The 13,647-nt window shown below is 40.2% G+C and overlaps 1 protein-coding gene across 15 annotated transcripts in view; it reads right to left on the bottom strand.

Moving 5' to 3' along the window:
* The window catches only part of kif1b (kinesin family member 1B), a 58,140-nt gene that overhangs the window by 38,836 nt on the left and 5,657 nt on the right, over window positions 1–13,647 (bottom strand). For all 15 annotated transcript variants that reach the window (XM_051425380.1, XM_051425381.1, XM_051425382.1 and 12 more), the window contains exons 3-6: window positions 2,192–2,268; window positions 1,854–2,033; window positions 777–845; window positions 231–409 (exon numbers count right to left, since the gene is read on the bottom strand). In XM_051425380.1, the coding sequence (XP_051281340.1) occupies window positions 231–409; window positions 777–845; window positions 1,854–2,033; window positions 2,192–2,268 (505 nt within the window). The remainder of the gene's footprint in view (window positions 1–230; window positions 410–776; window positions 846–1,853; window positions 2,034–2,191; window positions 2,269–13,647) is intronic.

Raw genomic sequence — 13,647 nt, 5'->3', positions numbered from 1 at the left:
ATGTCCTGAATATATCTAGCTGTTCCTTGATCAACACTGGCAATCAAGCTATAAAAATCTATGAGATAAGAACATTTCCTGATTCCAAATCATTGTTATCTTGTGTGCAATTTTGTGTCTAAATTATCTCATTCTTCGGAGGACATTATCAGATCATCATTGGTATCACCACCACTATTGCCCCCCCCCTCTCTCCCATGATCTTGGCATGATCCCAGGGTTTGGCTCACCTGGCCTTGTTGCCTGCATCCATTAGGTCAGCGATGTCCGTGTAGGAGGTGACAGCTAGCTTGGACAGGTCCTCTACGTAGGGGCCCAGTAGCGGGTGTTCTCGCACTCGTAGGTTCCCTTTGTTCTTAGGGTTGAGCAGATCTCGCACCCGCTCACAGTAGATTTCCATGTAACTGACCTAGAAACCATTGCAAAATTAACAGATTATAAATTCAGGCGCTCCTGTGCAATATCATGAAGCAGTCAAATTAAGCAGAATGTACTTTATTATAATGCAGGCCAAAACATTGTAGGGTATTTTATAGTATATTTCCAAGATGTGCGTTTGTTTTTTAGCAAAGGTGTACAATTTAAGATTATAATCTGAAGGAACGTGCTGTGGAAACCCAGCATCTTTGAAGGCTCAGCCAATGTGTGATTGATGTCTGACTATTACCTGATATACTGTAAGGAGAAGGCTAGGAATGGTTCATTGAACACAAGCCAACACACGAGTCAGGGGCAAGAACTGAGGATTGCAGAAGCCAAAGCAGTCTGAGACTCACCTCTACTGAGTAGGAAAGCTCCTCTTTGTTGTTGTCCTCATTGATTTTCTCAAATAGATCTTCACAGAGCTGAGAGGCAGAGAAAGGAGATATTTAGTGCAAATTAACGGCATGTGGAGGGGTGAAAGGGAGGATGAAGAGGAGGGAGATCTGTTGACCAATACTAACAATGTATTTTCATATATAGCAAATAATTTAGCAATAAAGGAAACCATACAATCAGAACATCAGCAGATGAGACTTAACACTTAATGGTTATTATTGAGTAAAATACAGCATAAATGCTAGAATAATGCATGAGCTAGAAACAAAATTGTAAGAAATATCTGACAAGACGAGATTTTAGACGAGGTGTTGTCTGTTTTCATTCATGCAGAATGTGCATGAGATGGAGGAGGCAGGGCAAGTAGATGCAGTGATAATATTTTTAGCACAACTGAATATAGAGTTTGGGGTCATTAGCAAAGCAGTTAAACCAAAGACCATTATAATAAATGATATGATCAAAGAAAACATGTGGTGGGAAAAAAAAGGAAGAAGATCAACTAACAAACCCAGGGGGAAAACATTTGGAACCTGATGTAGGTCATACTCTATTTACTGATGCCATTATAGTGTTTATCAGAAAAATAAGGCCACAATTAGAGGTTGGTCATAAAAAGAAAAATCAATAGTCATTTGTACAGCAAATCAATGGCTTTTAGTCATATCTGGGGAATAAATATAATTTTTTTTAAAAGGTAAAGTCTACTTATTATTTTAATCTGTTGCTCTGCTCTTCTTCTAAACCAGGCGATGGCTATAAAGGGAAGCAAGGACAGATTCAACATAACAGGCTGACTATGTGAAATGTTGAACTGTGCCACATGAGGATAAGGATATTAAGCATGAGAAAACTGCAGAGACAAAGAGCTATCTCATTACTAGATACGTAATGGCAAATTGCAGTCTCAACATCTCAGATGTGGTTTGATTTGGTTTAGAATTATGACAGACATTGCATTGGACAGTGGGCAAAGTATGTCTTAATCTGCAATGCAATTCAGTAAAATCAGAAACACATATTGAAGAACAAACCATGGGAATGATTCCTTCCTGCCCCTCTTCCTGCTTGCCCATCATGGTGTAGGATTTGCCAGCTCCTGTCTGGCCATAAGCAAAGATGCAGACATTGTAGCCCTCAAAAGCATGAGCCAGCATTTCTTTGCCGATATCATTGTACACAAGGTTCTGTGACGCAAAGCTGGGGTCTTCCGGCTGTGAGGAAGAAAGAGAAATTAATTAAAATGAGGATAATTGTCAAACTGACAATGTATGTCAAATGTACCCTCTTATTGGTCATTACACTGGAGTATAATACTAATACTATACTACTACTATAATACTACTGGAATAGATGAAATGTTCCAACTCACCGTAGTGTGTGACCAGTAGGAGTAATCAAAACTGAAGGTCTTTGCTGGTTCCTTTGGGGCTTTGGGGTTGGAAATGGCTGTGGGAGAAGAACAAAATTAATAATGTGGTTGATAACATCTGGTTTGCTTTATCTCACTCTTGGACTAGTTATGGTCCAAACATTGAATTTTAGTTTCACAAAAAAAAAAAACCCACAAAAAACACTAAATGTACCTGATTAATATATTAATTATTTTTATCCAAGTTGCCAAATAGTGGGTCTCAACTCCCAGATCCTGTTCCTCAATCAGACCACTAACAGTGATATATTTGGAACTGAAAGTCACATGAACCAGTGACGGACTATGGGCCATTTGCTTTTTTGTGTTGTGTCAGGTTTTTCCAAACACGCCAACATTAATCAGTGTCTCAATTCGTCATATGCATTGATAACAGTGGAAAAAGACAGACAATACAGAATTTAAATAATAACACATGTAGCCTACTCCAACTATACCACCTCCACCTGTTGTATCTGCAAAAGGCATGATGACACAATATTTCCACACTATCCTGCCATTCCCTATGGCCACACAGACATTTAATGAACAAGAATCTGCAGCCATGCCTGGTATGTCATCCCTCTCAACCACGCATGCTGGTACCCCTGGGATTTGTGTTCAAGCTTTCCACACTGCATTGGATATGTGACTGAGAAAGAGGAGGAGACTAAGCATTCACTGTAGGATATTTCTAGCTATCCATACCTCAGTTGTTCCATAAATCCCCCTCTTAGACAAACTGCACTTTTATTGACTAGAGATAAAGCTTGTGTCAGGGCCAATGCATAGTGTTCGCTCTGGCTAGACAGTCAAGTGCATACCTCCATCGACAGAAGGGGGGGTGGGGGGTGGGGAGCGACAAAGAGGCTAGTGAAAAAAAGGGTTTGAGGGACTAAAAGTAACGATTGAGCTCAAGGGCCTAGCAACAATACAAACAGAGCAACAATAGCAACCAAAGGCAGGACCCAAAGCAAAAAAAAATAAAAAAAAATGTGAATCTGCATCTTAGTAAGAACAATACAATCTGTGTATTTAGAGCATTTTAACTCTTTTCAAGCTAATCTCCAGCGTGAGCCTCAAAGCAGTAATTAGCCTCGTTTCATGCAAATTCTGTGCTTTTGCTAATAGGCAAATTAAAGCCAGGTCTGGCTCCTCGACATGAGGGTGCTTGAAAGGCTTTTGCATCAAGATGTCCCATGCAGAGTGCCTTATGTGCTCAGAGGATTTGAGCACACTTATCAATAATGCAGGAGATGTGGAGAGACAAGGATTGCATATCGCCCTCCACAGGTCACATGCTGACAGAAAAGCACAGTGTGTCCTCAGAAACCGGAACACTAACTGCCTTCATGATAAATATGTGATGATTATAGCAGTTACCATTGCACTGGAACTCAGGTAGCTACAACCTAGCGCAGGTAAAAACAATGGATTTGTTTTTACCCCCTACAATCTTCAAACAGGTTAAAGGTGCACAGGCGGAGCAGCAGCTTCCATATTGGGCACTGGAAGAGGATACAGCCAGACAGGTGGCTAAATAAAGCCAAATTTCACCTTTGACCTGCCTCCAAAGGGAAATTGGAGCCAGGGTAGGAAGTAATGAAGGTGGATTTAGGTTACCAGTGCCCCTATTCCCCTTTCCTGGAACAATCTACAGTGGCTATTAATGAAGGAGCAGTCTAATTCAGCGTCAATGAGACAGTGCCACGTGTGAGGCATTCAGACACTGGGATGCCCATGACAGGCCAGTGGACGGACGGTGACAAACTAGCCTTTACTGAGAATCACAGCTATGTTCTAGCAAGACAAGAAAAGATGTGAGCTTTCTAATCTCGGAGGCTATCAACTTCATCATGAGCCGTTTGGTCATGAGCTCTCATCAGAGTCGTGGTTAAAAATGTACAGCAGAGCAAGGTAGCTAGTGGGAGACTGCTGAAATCCTGAAGGTGAATCATGCTCACAATGTGGCATGAATGTCTCATTCAATTGCCCACTCCATTGCACTCAGAACAGATAGCTGCATCACCCATGTGGTGCTGTCAGTGCGTCATAGGAGTGGGTCTCTCATGTAAGACTCTATAAAAGTGTATTCAAGGCGAGGACGCAGTAAGGGATGATGATAATGGTTACGTGTGCGCAGTCTAATTTATTTTTTACTTTGTGTTTAATGAGACGTTGTCTCTCGCATATTGTGTCATCACACACATCTGTTGCTTCTAAATGTTGAAGATGGAGGCAGAATCGAGAACCGTTGTCTGAGATTAAGTAAATCAGACAGGAATGCCCCATATCTTCTTGCATGACTCACCGACTTTGCCTCAGCTGAATATCAGTCACTCGGTTCACTTTTTACACATGCGCCTGTACATCACAGAATCTATGTGAGCGCTGATGCGTAGATAGCAATAGTCACAAACTAACATGTAAATGAGGAATTCCTTTGCTTTCCATTTATAGTAAATATTCCCACCAGAGTCACATCCTGGACTTAAAATGGCAGACACATTCTGCTGCCTAATAAACGTCATCACTCTGTCTTTCTCAACCATGGCAACAGGTATAGGACCAGAATCTGGTTGCCATAACAACCTCAACTTGGCACAGAAGGGGAGGATGCGGCACATTGAGTTCTGTTTTCTCTTGCCTCAAGCATTCCCTATCACTGCTCTGTAGAAATGATATAAAATTACTTAAATGCAGATTTTCAATTACAATTACTTATCAAACAGCAATTTCACAATTTTAATCCATTTTAAATCCTGAGACATGTAAAAGGCATGGTGAGAAAAGCTTTAGGATTTGTAACTAAGACATTAAGCTACTTATCATGTCAGACTCCATAAGCAATACTGGAAACAACTTTTACCACACAAAAACCCTTTAAAGACTTTGTAAATGGAACATTTAATACCAGAAATGTTGTATTGAAGCACAAAAGACAAATATTTTATTATTTAACAAACCGTTAAGGCACTACTCTTGGTGACACAGAGGGTATATATTGATTGGCAACGTACCAGCTAAAGGAACAGAGGCAATAAAATCAGAAATCAGTAAAAGAGCAACATAGAGGACTGTTTCATCATTACTGTGTCATCATCAGGCCATCAAACAACACTAAACTTCTCATACATAATGAAATTACATGCAAATCTGCGTGGGAGACTTAGTAGGAGCCACAATTCTCTCGAGATAGAGAAATTCAGTCAGAACCCCAGTGCAGCGCAGTGAACAGACACAAACTACTGGGAGGTATATGAGGGCAGTTCAAATGTTTATTTGTCCAAAATGCCACAGATCTGCATTTTCAGTTCCTGTTCTGCACAATATAGGACTGATAGGATGCTGGCACTCCACAGGAGCTCTCCATTTCAAGGCAGGGTGGATACTAGTTAACTAACCACATCCTGCTATCTAAAGAACATCACTCAGCTGGTTGTAGCCGGCAGACATTTTGTGCTCCAGTGTTCAACATGGGGCCTATAATCCAGCCAGGAAAGCAAAGACACCCCTCAATAATTAGGTTGTTAGGAGGTCTCTGAGTACCAGATGGGGACTAAAAGCTAGCCCCATTCACCTGAGACTAGCAGACAAGCAGGGTCTAAAATGGCTGAACATATCTGCCCCTCTCTTCCAGTAACCCTCTGAGGACCTGCTAGCTGTTAGTCCAAGCTGATCGATGCCTGTCTGAGCTCACAAGAAGCGGATAAGGGCATTAAATAACTGTATATGTAAAATATAAAAGAGAAACAAACGTATGAGCTGTTAAGGGAACCCAGGCTTTCAGAGAAATAATATCGGTGCAGATTTGTGATTACGACATGTGCTTCTTTCATCAAGACTGAGGAATTTTAATAGTATCCCCAGGGTCTGTGTGCATATAGGCTGCAGTGTGATGTAACGGCTCACTTCTGAAGAATATTATTTCACTATTTTAATGCATAACATTTAATACACTCTTAGGATTACATATACTTTCCATAAAATAAAATGTTGGTTACTCCAGCAGCACCAAACAGCCCTTACTGTGTGTACATAAGTCATTACATACGAATGAATGGGACCATATGTCACAACCATATGTCACGACATAAGTGTATAGAGACATGATATTTAGTGATATCAAATTGTTGCCCAATTTCCATTTCTGGTAGTAGTTTACAGAAACATGCAAGTAGTTTCAGAAAATGTTCTGAGCAATGCCCATGACACATAATACTCAGCTTCTTAATATTCCACCATTATTAGATGCTGTCTAATATAGTACTACTACATTGAAACTAAATCAGTGTTTCTTTTTATTACACTTGGAGTAACAAAGAACCGCACCGAAATAAAACACATTTAATTCAATAATTTTCTGCTCTGTTTCGGGTTTGCTTTGGTGGATTTTTTTGTTAGCCTATATTTGTTTACATTTTTGCAAATTGGCACCATTAAAAGTATGCTCAATAAGCTATTAGCATTGTTCGCTGTGTACTCTTGGATGATCAGACAACTATCACTGGATTACTTTCATACTGATGAAAACTTGATATGATGATTTTCAGGCAAGTTGTGTAATATACCTATACGTATTTATAGATGTTTATTTCCTGTGGACATTGGATATAACGATATTCACAAAGTGCAAGTCACATTAAATCCGAAAAGATGTGTATAATGTCTGCGTATAATATCTGCGTGTTTGATTTGACTGAATTGTGACTTGGAGTATGAATTTGACGCAAATTGCCGCACCAGCCTCACATCTCTCCGTCTATGCACTGCAAAATTTCCCACGCCCCCGTGGGGAGGCCTGCCCCCAAGTTTTGAAAGCCTTTGGTGTTGGCCAGCAGATCAGTTAAGAAAGATTTTGACTGAAATTAACTAAAAGTTAAAAAATATTACAGCGGATAGGAAATCTATAGGCAATGTGTATATATGAAACTATTCAACTATTTTAAAATAATTTGATCACTCACCAACAGACATATGAGCTGTAAGTTTAGAGAGAAAAAGCAAAATGTACACTTTTACTTACACTTAGATTAGAGATACAACTTTATCTGGTATTTTTTGGGGGGAAGTGGCAGTCTACCATGTGGTTCCTGTTTTATGGAAAAGCATCACGTGTACTGGTCACTGTTGCTCATGGGAGGTTACACTGCACTGATTCCATATGGGTGGTGTTGTACAAGTAATATATACAGTGTATACTGTATATACAGGACTTAAATGTTGTCTAACTGCCTAACCTTCGGTGTGCAAGGTCCTATCACTACGTCAAGAGAGACATCAATACCATCACAGCTCTTATACTTTCTCCATACCACATTGCAAATGCACACCTGTGTCACAGTTTGTGCATGAGTGGCGGAGCAAAGCAGCTGTTGACATGAGTCGGTGGTCTGAGCAGTTCCACAGTAACGCTAATATGGTTGTTCAGTCTTAAATATGGAGGATAAAGACTGGATGGGGCACACTCTGATGTGGCCACAGAAATGCTCTGAGTGTTGTATCCAGTGTCTTCTCTGGAAGAGTGTGTGTGATGGCTCGGTTGCCAGGGCTACAGCACAGGTGACAGAGTTGTCACTGGATGCAGCTCAAAGCTGAGGGCTAAAAGTAGTGTCTGAGCACTGCTGTGCACATTCGACAAACAGCTGAGCTTGTTGCAGCCACAACACAGGATATACAAACATCTCCAAAACAGAAACTACAGTAACATGTGGTATCTTGATTACCCCTTTGGATACAGAGCACTTTCACGTCTGGTCAGGGAAATGCCTTGTGGCCTTTAATTAAAAAATATCCATACAGCAATTCAATCTTCCTCTGTTGAGTCCTCCTGCCAAAAAAATCCTGGAACTTTCCAGGCAGGCAGATGAGTTTGTCTAGCCAGGAGACATGACCCTTCACACCAGAATCCACATCGGAGTCATCGACTGACAAACAAACTACACAAACTTTCTATTAAGGATGTGAATATGCATTGTCAATTCATTAGATGAGAGTAATTAGTTTAACTGTAAAGAAAGCCACTAGAGTTCCTACTACTCAGAAGGCTGATCACGTCATTTTTCTCTTCCTACTGGGAGAGAGGAGAGGGAAAAAAAGGACAGGAAGACACCAGAACAATGCACTGAATGCAGGGTATTGCAACTGACAACAGACCCTGCAAAACACATTAGGTAATCTGTTATGACAAGGCTTTATGTGCCCAGTCCCCTCTATCACAATGGCCCTTTTCACACAGCCTTTACCCCCGCTCCTTTAAAAAAAAAGTGATCTCCACATTTAGAAAAAAGGAACTTTCAATGTTTTTGCTAGAAAGTGACTGAAGTCAGTTAAATGTAAACTGCACATAAAGGCAACTGGACTGCATTGAATTTTTTTATTTTATTACTACTGTAAAATAAAATATGAGTATATAAGAGATAGATATAAGATAAGAGAGATATTTGAAATTAATTCAAGAACTGTGTTTACATGCACAAAAATCTGGTTTGAGCAAGAAATCTGACAATATGTTTACAAGTGCAAAATCTTTTTCTTTTTACATGCAAATCTAGTCTAGTTCAACATCAGATTTAGTTCCTTTAGTCCCAGATTTAGTACCATGCATGAGTATTTGGAGTGCAGTGAAAAGATAAATTATGTCATGGTTTATTTTTATTATGCAGATATATTTCGTGTCAAGATTTTTCTCATCCCTTAACCCAATTAATAAAAATGGGTAACTTAACTAACTAACCTGAAGTTAAATTGAGTGCATTTAAACTCACAAATAAGTTCGTCTCATAAACAGAAAATCTGAGGTTTGGTGTTCTTTACTTAACAACTTCATGACAAAAAGTAAAACAGAAAAAAGTAATACATTGAAATGGCCTTAGGTGGGGTTGCCAGTCTAGCTAGAAAGCAGTGTAAAGGGCGCAGTCCTGGCCTATGTGCCAGCTGTTCCAGCTCTGACTACTGTCTATTTATACAGCAGCAGATGGCAGCTAGTGCTTCGCATGCCGACAGACTGTCAGTGACAGGAAGGAATGGACAGATTTCAGCCGCCCAACCTTTCCGCCGAACTCGTAGCCAAACCATACATTGCTCCCAGCCTGCAGACACTGATAGCTAGCTATGCCTACGAGTGCCTTTTGATACTAGCAGCTCACACAGACTCACTGAGTCCAGGATAACAGAGACTAAAGAGAGGCTTCTAGAAGCCACCAGACAGAGAAAACATGCTAAGCCAGCAGGACTCCATTCAGAAGCTAAACAAACACAGAACTACAACAAAGAGAGGGGGATATCAGGCAGTCTCTCAGGTGATGACATGGGGGTTAAACCCGCAAGTCACACAGAACTGGCACAAAATCAGAGCTGAAATAATAAATATCCAAATTACATGCCATTGGTTTTAATGTCTAATGCCTGGTGGGTCTAACCAAAGTCTGGACACATTGCCTCACCTTGTGTGACATTACCATAATGAAGGTCAGGGTTTTCAGCTGTTTTTCCAGCTTTAGGAGGCAGTGCTTCTTATGGATCAGGTCCAAGAAGGATATTCTCCTGTTTGCAGGTGCTGCCTCAAAAGGTCAGAGGTCTTTCCAAACACATCCTGTGTCATGAAAAGCTAAAGTAATACAGCTTTAGACAGGTCTAGTATTTTCCCGTTTAAAAATAGGACTTAATGTATAGACAATTTAGTAAGTAACTTGCACGTGTCAACCTTTTCACAATAAAGTTTGGGGAAGTGGGTCTGCATTTGCTGCATTAAAAAACATATAGCATATATATTAATTCTGGTAAATGTCTACATTTGGTTTCACAATGTGGAACTAATTTTCTTTCTCAAAGATCAAAGCAAACTCAGCTGAACTCAACAGATGCCATTAAATATCAGCCTACAATAGGAGAGGTAATAAAACATATCTAACACGCGAGATCCTGATTCCTACTCCAAAGATCTATGAATTTAAAATGAGTTGCTTGTCCTAAAAGCTTTCCACATATTAGCCATCGCTGTCTAAATTGTAAATCCTTAAATTCACAGTGAATTTAGCTATGAGAAAGAAAAAGAGCACTTGGTTTGCATTATTATGTTAATCTGTTATTTCAAAACAATGTGTTTTAAATCTTGAATCATGATAAAACAGTGTCTCAAATTTGTCTAGAAAACAACATACAGATTGTCATATGACTCAGGCAGAATGGTTGAGTGGGGACAACAGTGCAGACCAGGCTGTGCAGACAAGGGAAATACAGAGGCCCTTACATTCACTGCTCACAACAGGCACCCATTTTACAGAGCAGTGACCTGGATTTTCCCCAACTAGCCTCCACTCAGAGACCGAGGTCTTGCTTTAAATGCTTTCTGGCTTTATATAAGCATCATGACATCATGAACACAACTCTGGCAAATGGACCTGTGAAAATCTGATTTTTTTGTTCAAAACCCATCTTTAAATAAAAGAAATGAAAAGAAGCTGCATCATTTGTTTGACATGTTCTGTGACTGATGCCTCAAGCTAATGTCAGATGACTAACACCTTTTACCCAGTGTTTCTCTGTGGAGGACGGAAATGACACGTGAAACTGTGTGTTTGTTTGTGTGCACATATTTGTGTATGTGTGTACATCACCGATGTCAATTAGCTGCACAGTTCTGAAACAGCGGCATGAGAGCAGAGGAGTCCAGTGGCCAACCAGATCGAGGTTCAGCTCTCCCATCTTATTAATTAAGGTTTCAAAAATAATATACTGCCAACCCCCTCCGACTTCTTACTCATGAATAATACAAAATGAGCATCATGCCCACCACCAAGCTACCCGTGCCTGGACTGCAAAGCTCTCCAGTTTGCCTATGAATTCAGCCCTCAGACTGTGGGAGGAAACCAAACAATACAGTCTGGAAAGAGAGCTGTGTCGGTCAGGGCACAAAACTAAAAAACACATTCACTCTCTTGAATGTGGGAAAGTGCAGGCATTTCACCCAACTTAGGCAATGAACCAAAGAGTAGGTAAGAGGAGCAAGCCAGGGGTACAATAACTTTAAAACAAACACACCATTATGTGCTTTTTAGCCCCTGTTTGCACCACCAAGTCAGGGATGAATGGTGATGGATGCGGGCTGCTGTGGGCACAATCTGATTTTCATAGCCAAATGAGTATGACCTCAGTTTGCAAGGCAGATTTAATTGAGTGGTTACATGGAGTCATCTTGTAAAAAAGGGAATCAGGCATGACACAGCTACTACACATGTGACTGGTGCAGATATATCTTCAACTAGAACTTTTGATTTTATTTTTTATTTAACATTTAATTTAATTTCTCCACTTATTATACTGTCCACATACACTGAAAAAGGATGCATGGGGACACAGAGACGCACACACAACTACTCTACACACAAAGATCAGCTAGTGACCCTTTTGTTACACAAACAATCTCCGTAACCCGTCAACTGATTGGGTGCCGCTGTAAAACTGGGACACATTTAAGGATTTGGCTGAACTGAGTTTCACCAGACTAATTCAGCATTGTGTTCATTGTGTTGTTCCACTTTGTTGTGTGAGGGAGGCCTTTTATCTCTGGTAATATTAATGGCATTAATGGATTTGTGTGGTCTGGACACCAGAAGCCAATCGAAGCAGAGCATTCTAGGAACAACTCCCAATGCGCGTCAATATCTTGTTGTTTTTCTAAAGGGTTCCATGCTTACAAAAAATATCACTTCGAACTGCATTGTGAATTTACCAAACGATCTCATGCTGTTGGTGGATTTTATAAAAAAAAAAAAAACTACATTGAAAAGGCTGTACATTATTTTGCAGAGTAGGCACCAACTGCAGGACAATAACATGGATGCATGCAAACAGATTTGCCTTTTCTTTACTTTTAGCTCAACTGCATGAATACAATTCCCTTAGCCCCCATTAATGACTGAAATCCCATCATTCCTACTTAAGCGACTGAATTTGATGCTGCCTCACGCTGTCCTACACGTGAACAGTGCTCGTGCACGACTTTCACTGTCTCTACTGCTGCCGTGGCTGCGTATACATCTCCCCTCCCCCTCCCGAGTCAGCTCAGATCCCATCCTCTCCTCCAATATCCCTTATTTTCTGCAAAAAGCTCCCAGAGTTTTATCGCAGCTGCACTACAGGCTGGAACTAAGAGGGAGCTAAAACACAATGAGGTAGACAAAACTGAGTACAGTTGATGTATGAAAAAAATACAAAAATGTATATAAGGTTAGCACTGAAAGACCAACGCACATTCATCCCTGTAGCTAGCATGCTATGTGAGATCCTTTACAAAGTAATCAATTGTGCCACAGATCTGACAGAAGGTCACTTTATTCTACGTTAGGCATATAATGTGACAAACCAACTCTCATGAGATCATGAGATTCATGCTGCTTTTTGTCACTGTTGATACATTTTGTTTAATGACGTCTGTAGCTGATCCACATGCCCAATGATGTTAACCGGAGGAACAACGCCAACAAATTCATCAGTTATACAGCCGGAGGGTGACATCATTACTGTGTTAACTATTAGGTTTTCCACTGTTTCTGATGTCTTCAGATGTTTTGATATTTGTTATGTTTCTATAGACTTTAAGGCCGTGATTTTAGATACTTCATGTGTTACAAACAACATACTAACCTAGAAATGCTTTTGCCGTTTGACAGTCAATGAAATGAGTTATTGCTTGAGTAAATCAACACAGCACTAAAGCAAAAATATGTCAAGACTCTAATGTTTAAATAAAGGCGCACGTGAAAACAAAAACAAAGAAATGGAGCAGCTAGTGAAGAGTCAACATAAGTTGTAAATGAAAACCACAAGTGGCTTGGTCAGCTACAAAGCTGAAACCGCAATTTAGTGGGCGAGGTCCCCTTCTGACCTCTGCCACATCAAGTACATTCCAGCATTCAGCCCATCTCTTGATATGCATGTTGTGGTTTCTTATTTATTTCAAATTATTAAAGATAAAAGGATTCAGTGCCAATGGAAACAGCCAACATGGCTCTATGCCACGTTTGAGTTTGCAATCCGAATAGTAATGAGGCCATTTGATTTTGGAGCTTAATAAAACATGCAAGACTGATTGCATGAACATAACTTCACCAAAACAAACTTTAAATCTTACTGCAGACTTTATTCATAGCTTATTTTCAGAGAAGGTCTTAATAACAGAAAAATATGATACCAAGCTCTAGTCGTCACAGAAAAGTCAGATTTTGTGACCTTGGTTCACATCAAATACTGTGGCAACTGGGTCAGCATTCATCCAGACACACACCTTAACCAAGACTGTCAACATGACCACTCTCCTAAACAACTCATTTTCAGTTACTGCCACCTCACCTCACCTCACCACCACAAAACAACTTGCAGCACTGAGACCAAAACCTTAAGGGGTATCAGGGCAG

Source organism: Dicentrarchus labrax, unplaced genomic scaffold (genome assembly GCF_905237075.1).
Source record: "Dicentrarchus labrax unplaced genomic scaffold, dlabrax2021, whole genome shotgun sequence".
Classification (NCBI taxonomy): Eukaryota; Metazoa; Chordata; class Actinopteri; family Moronidae; genus Dicentrarchus; species Dicentrarchus labrax.
Note: the sequence above shows the minus strand (reverse complement) of the source record. Positions and strands in the feature narration are given on the sequence as shown.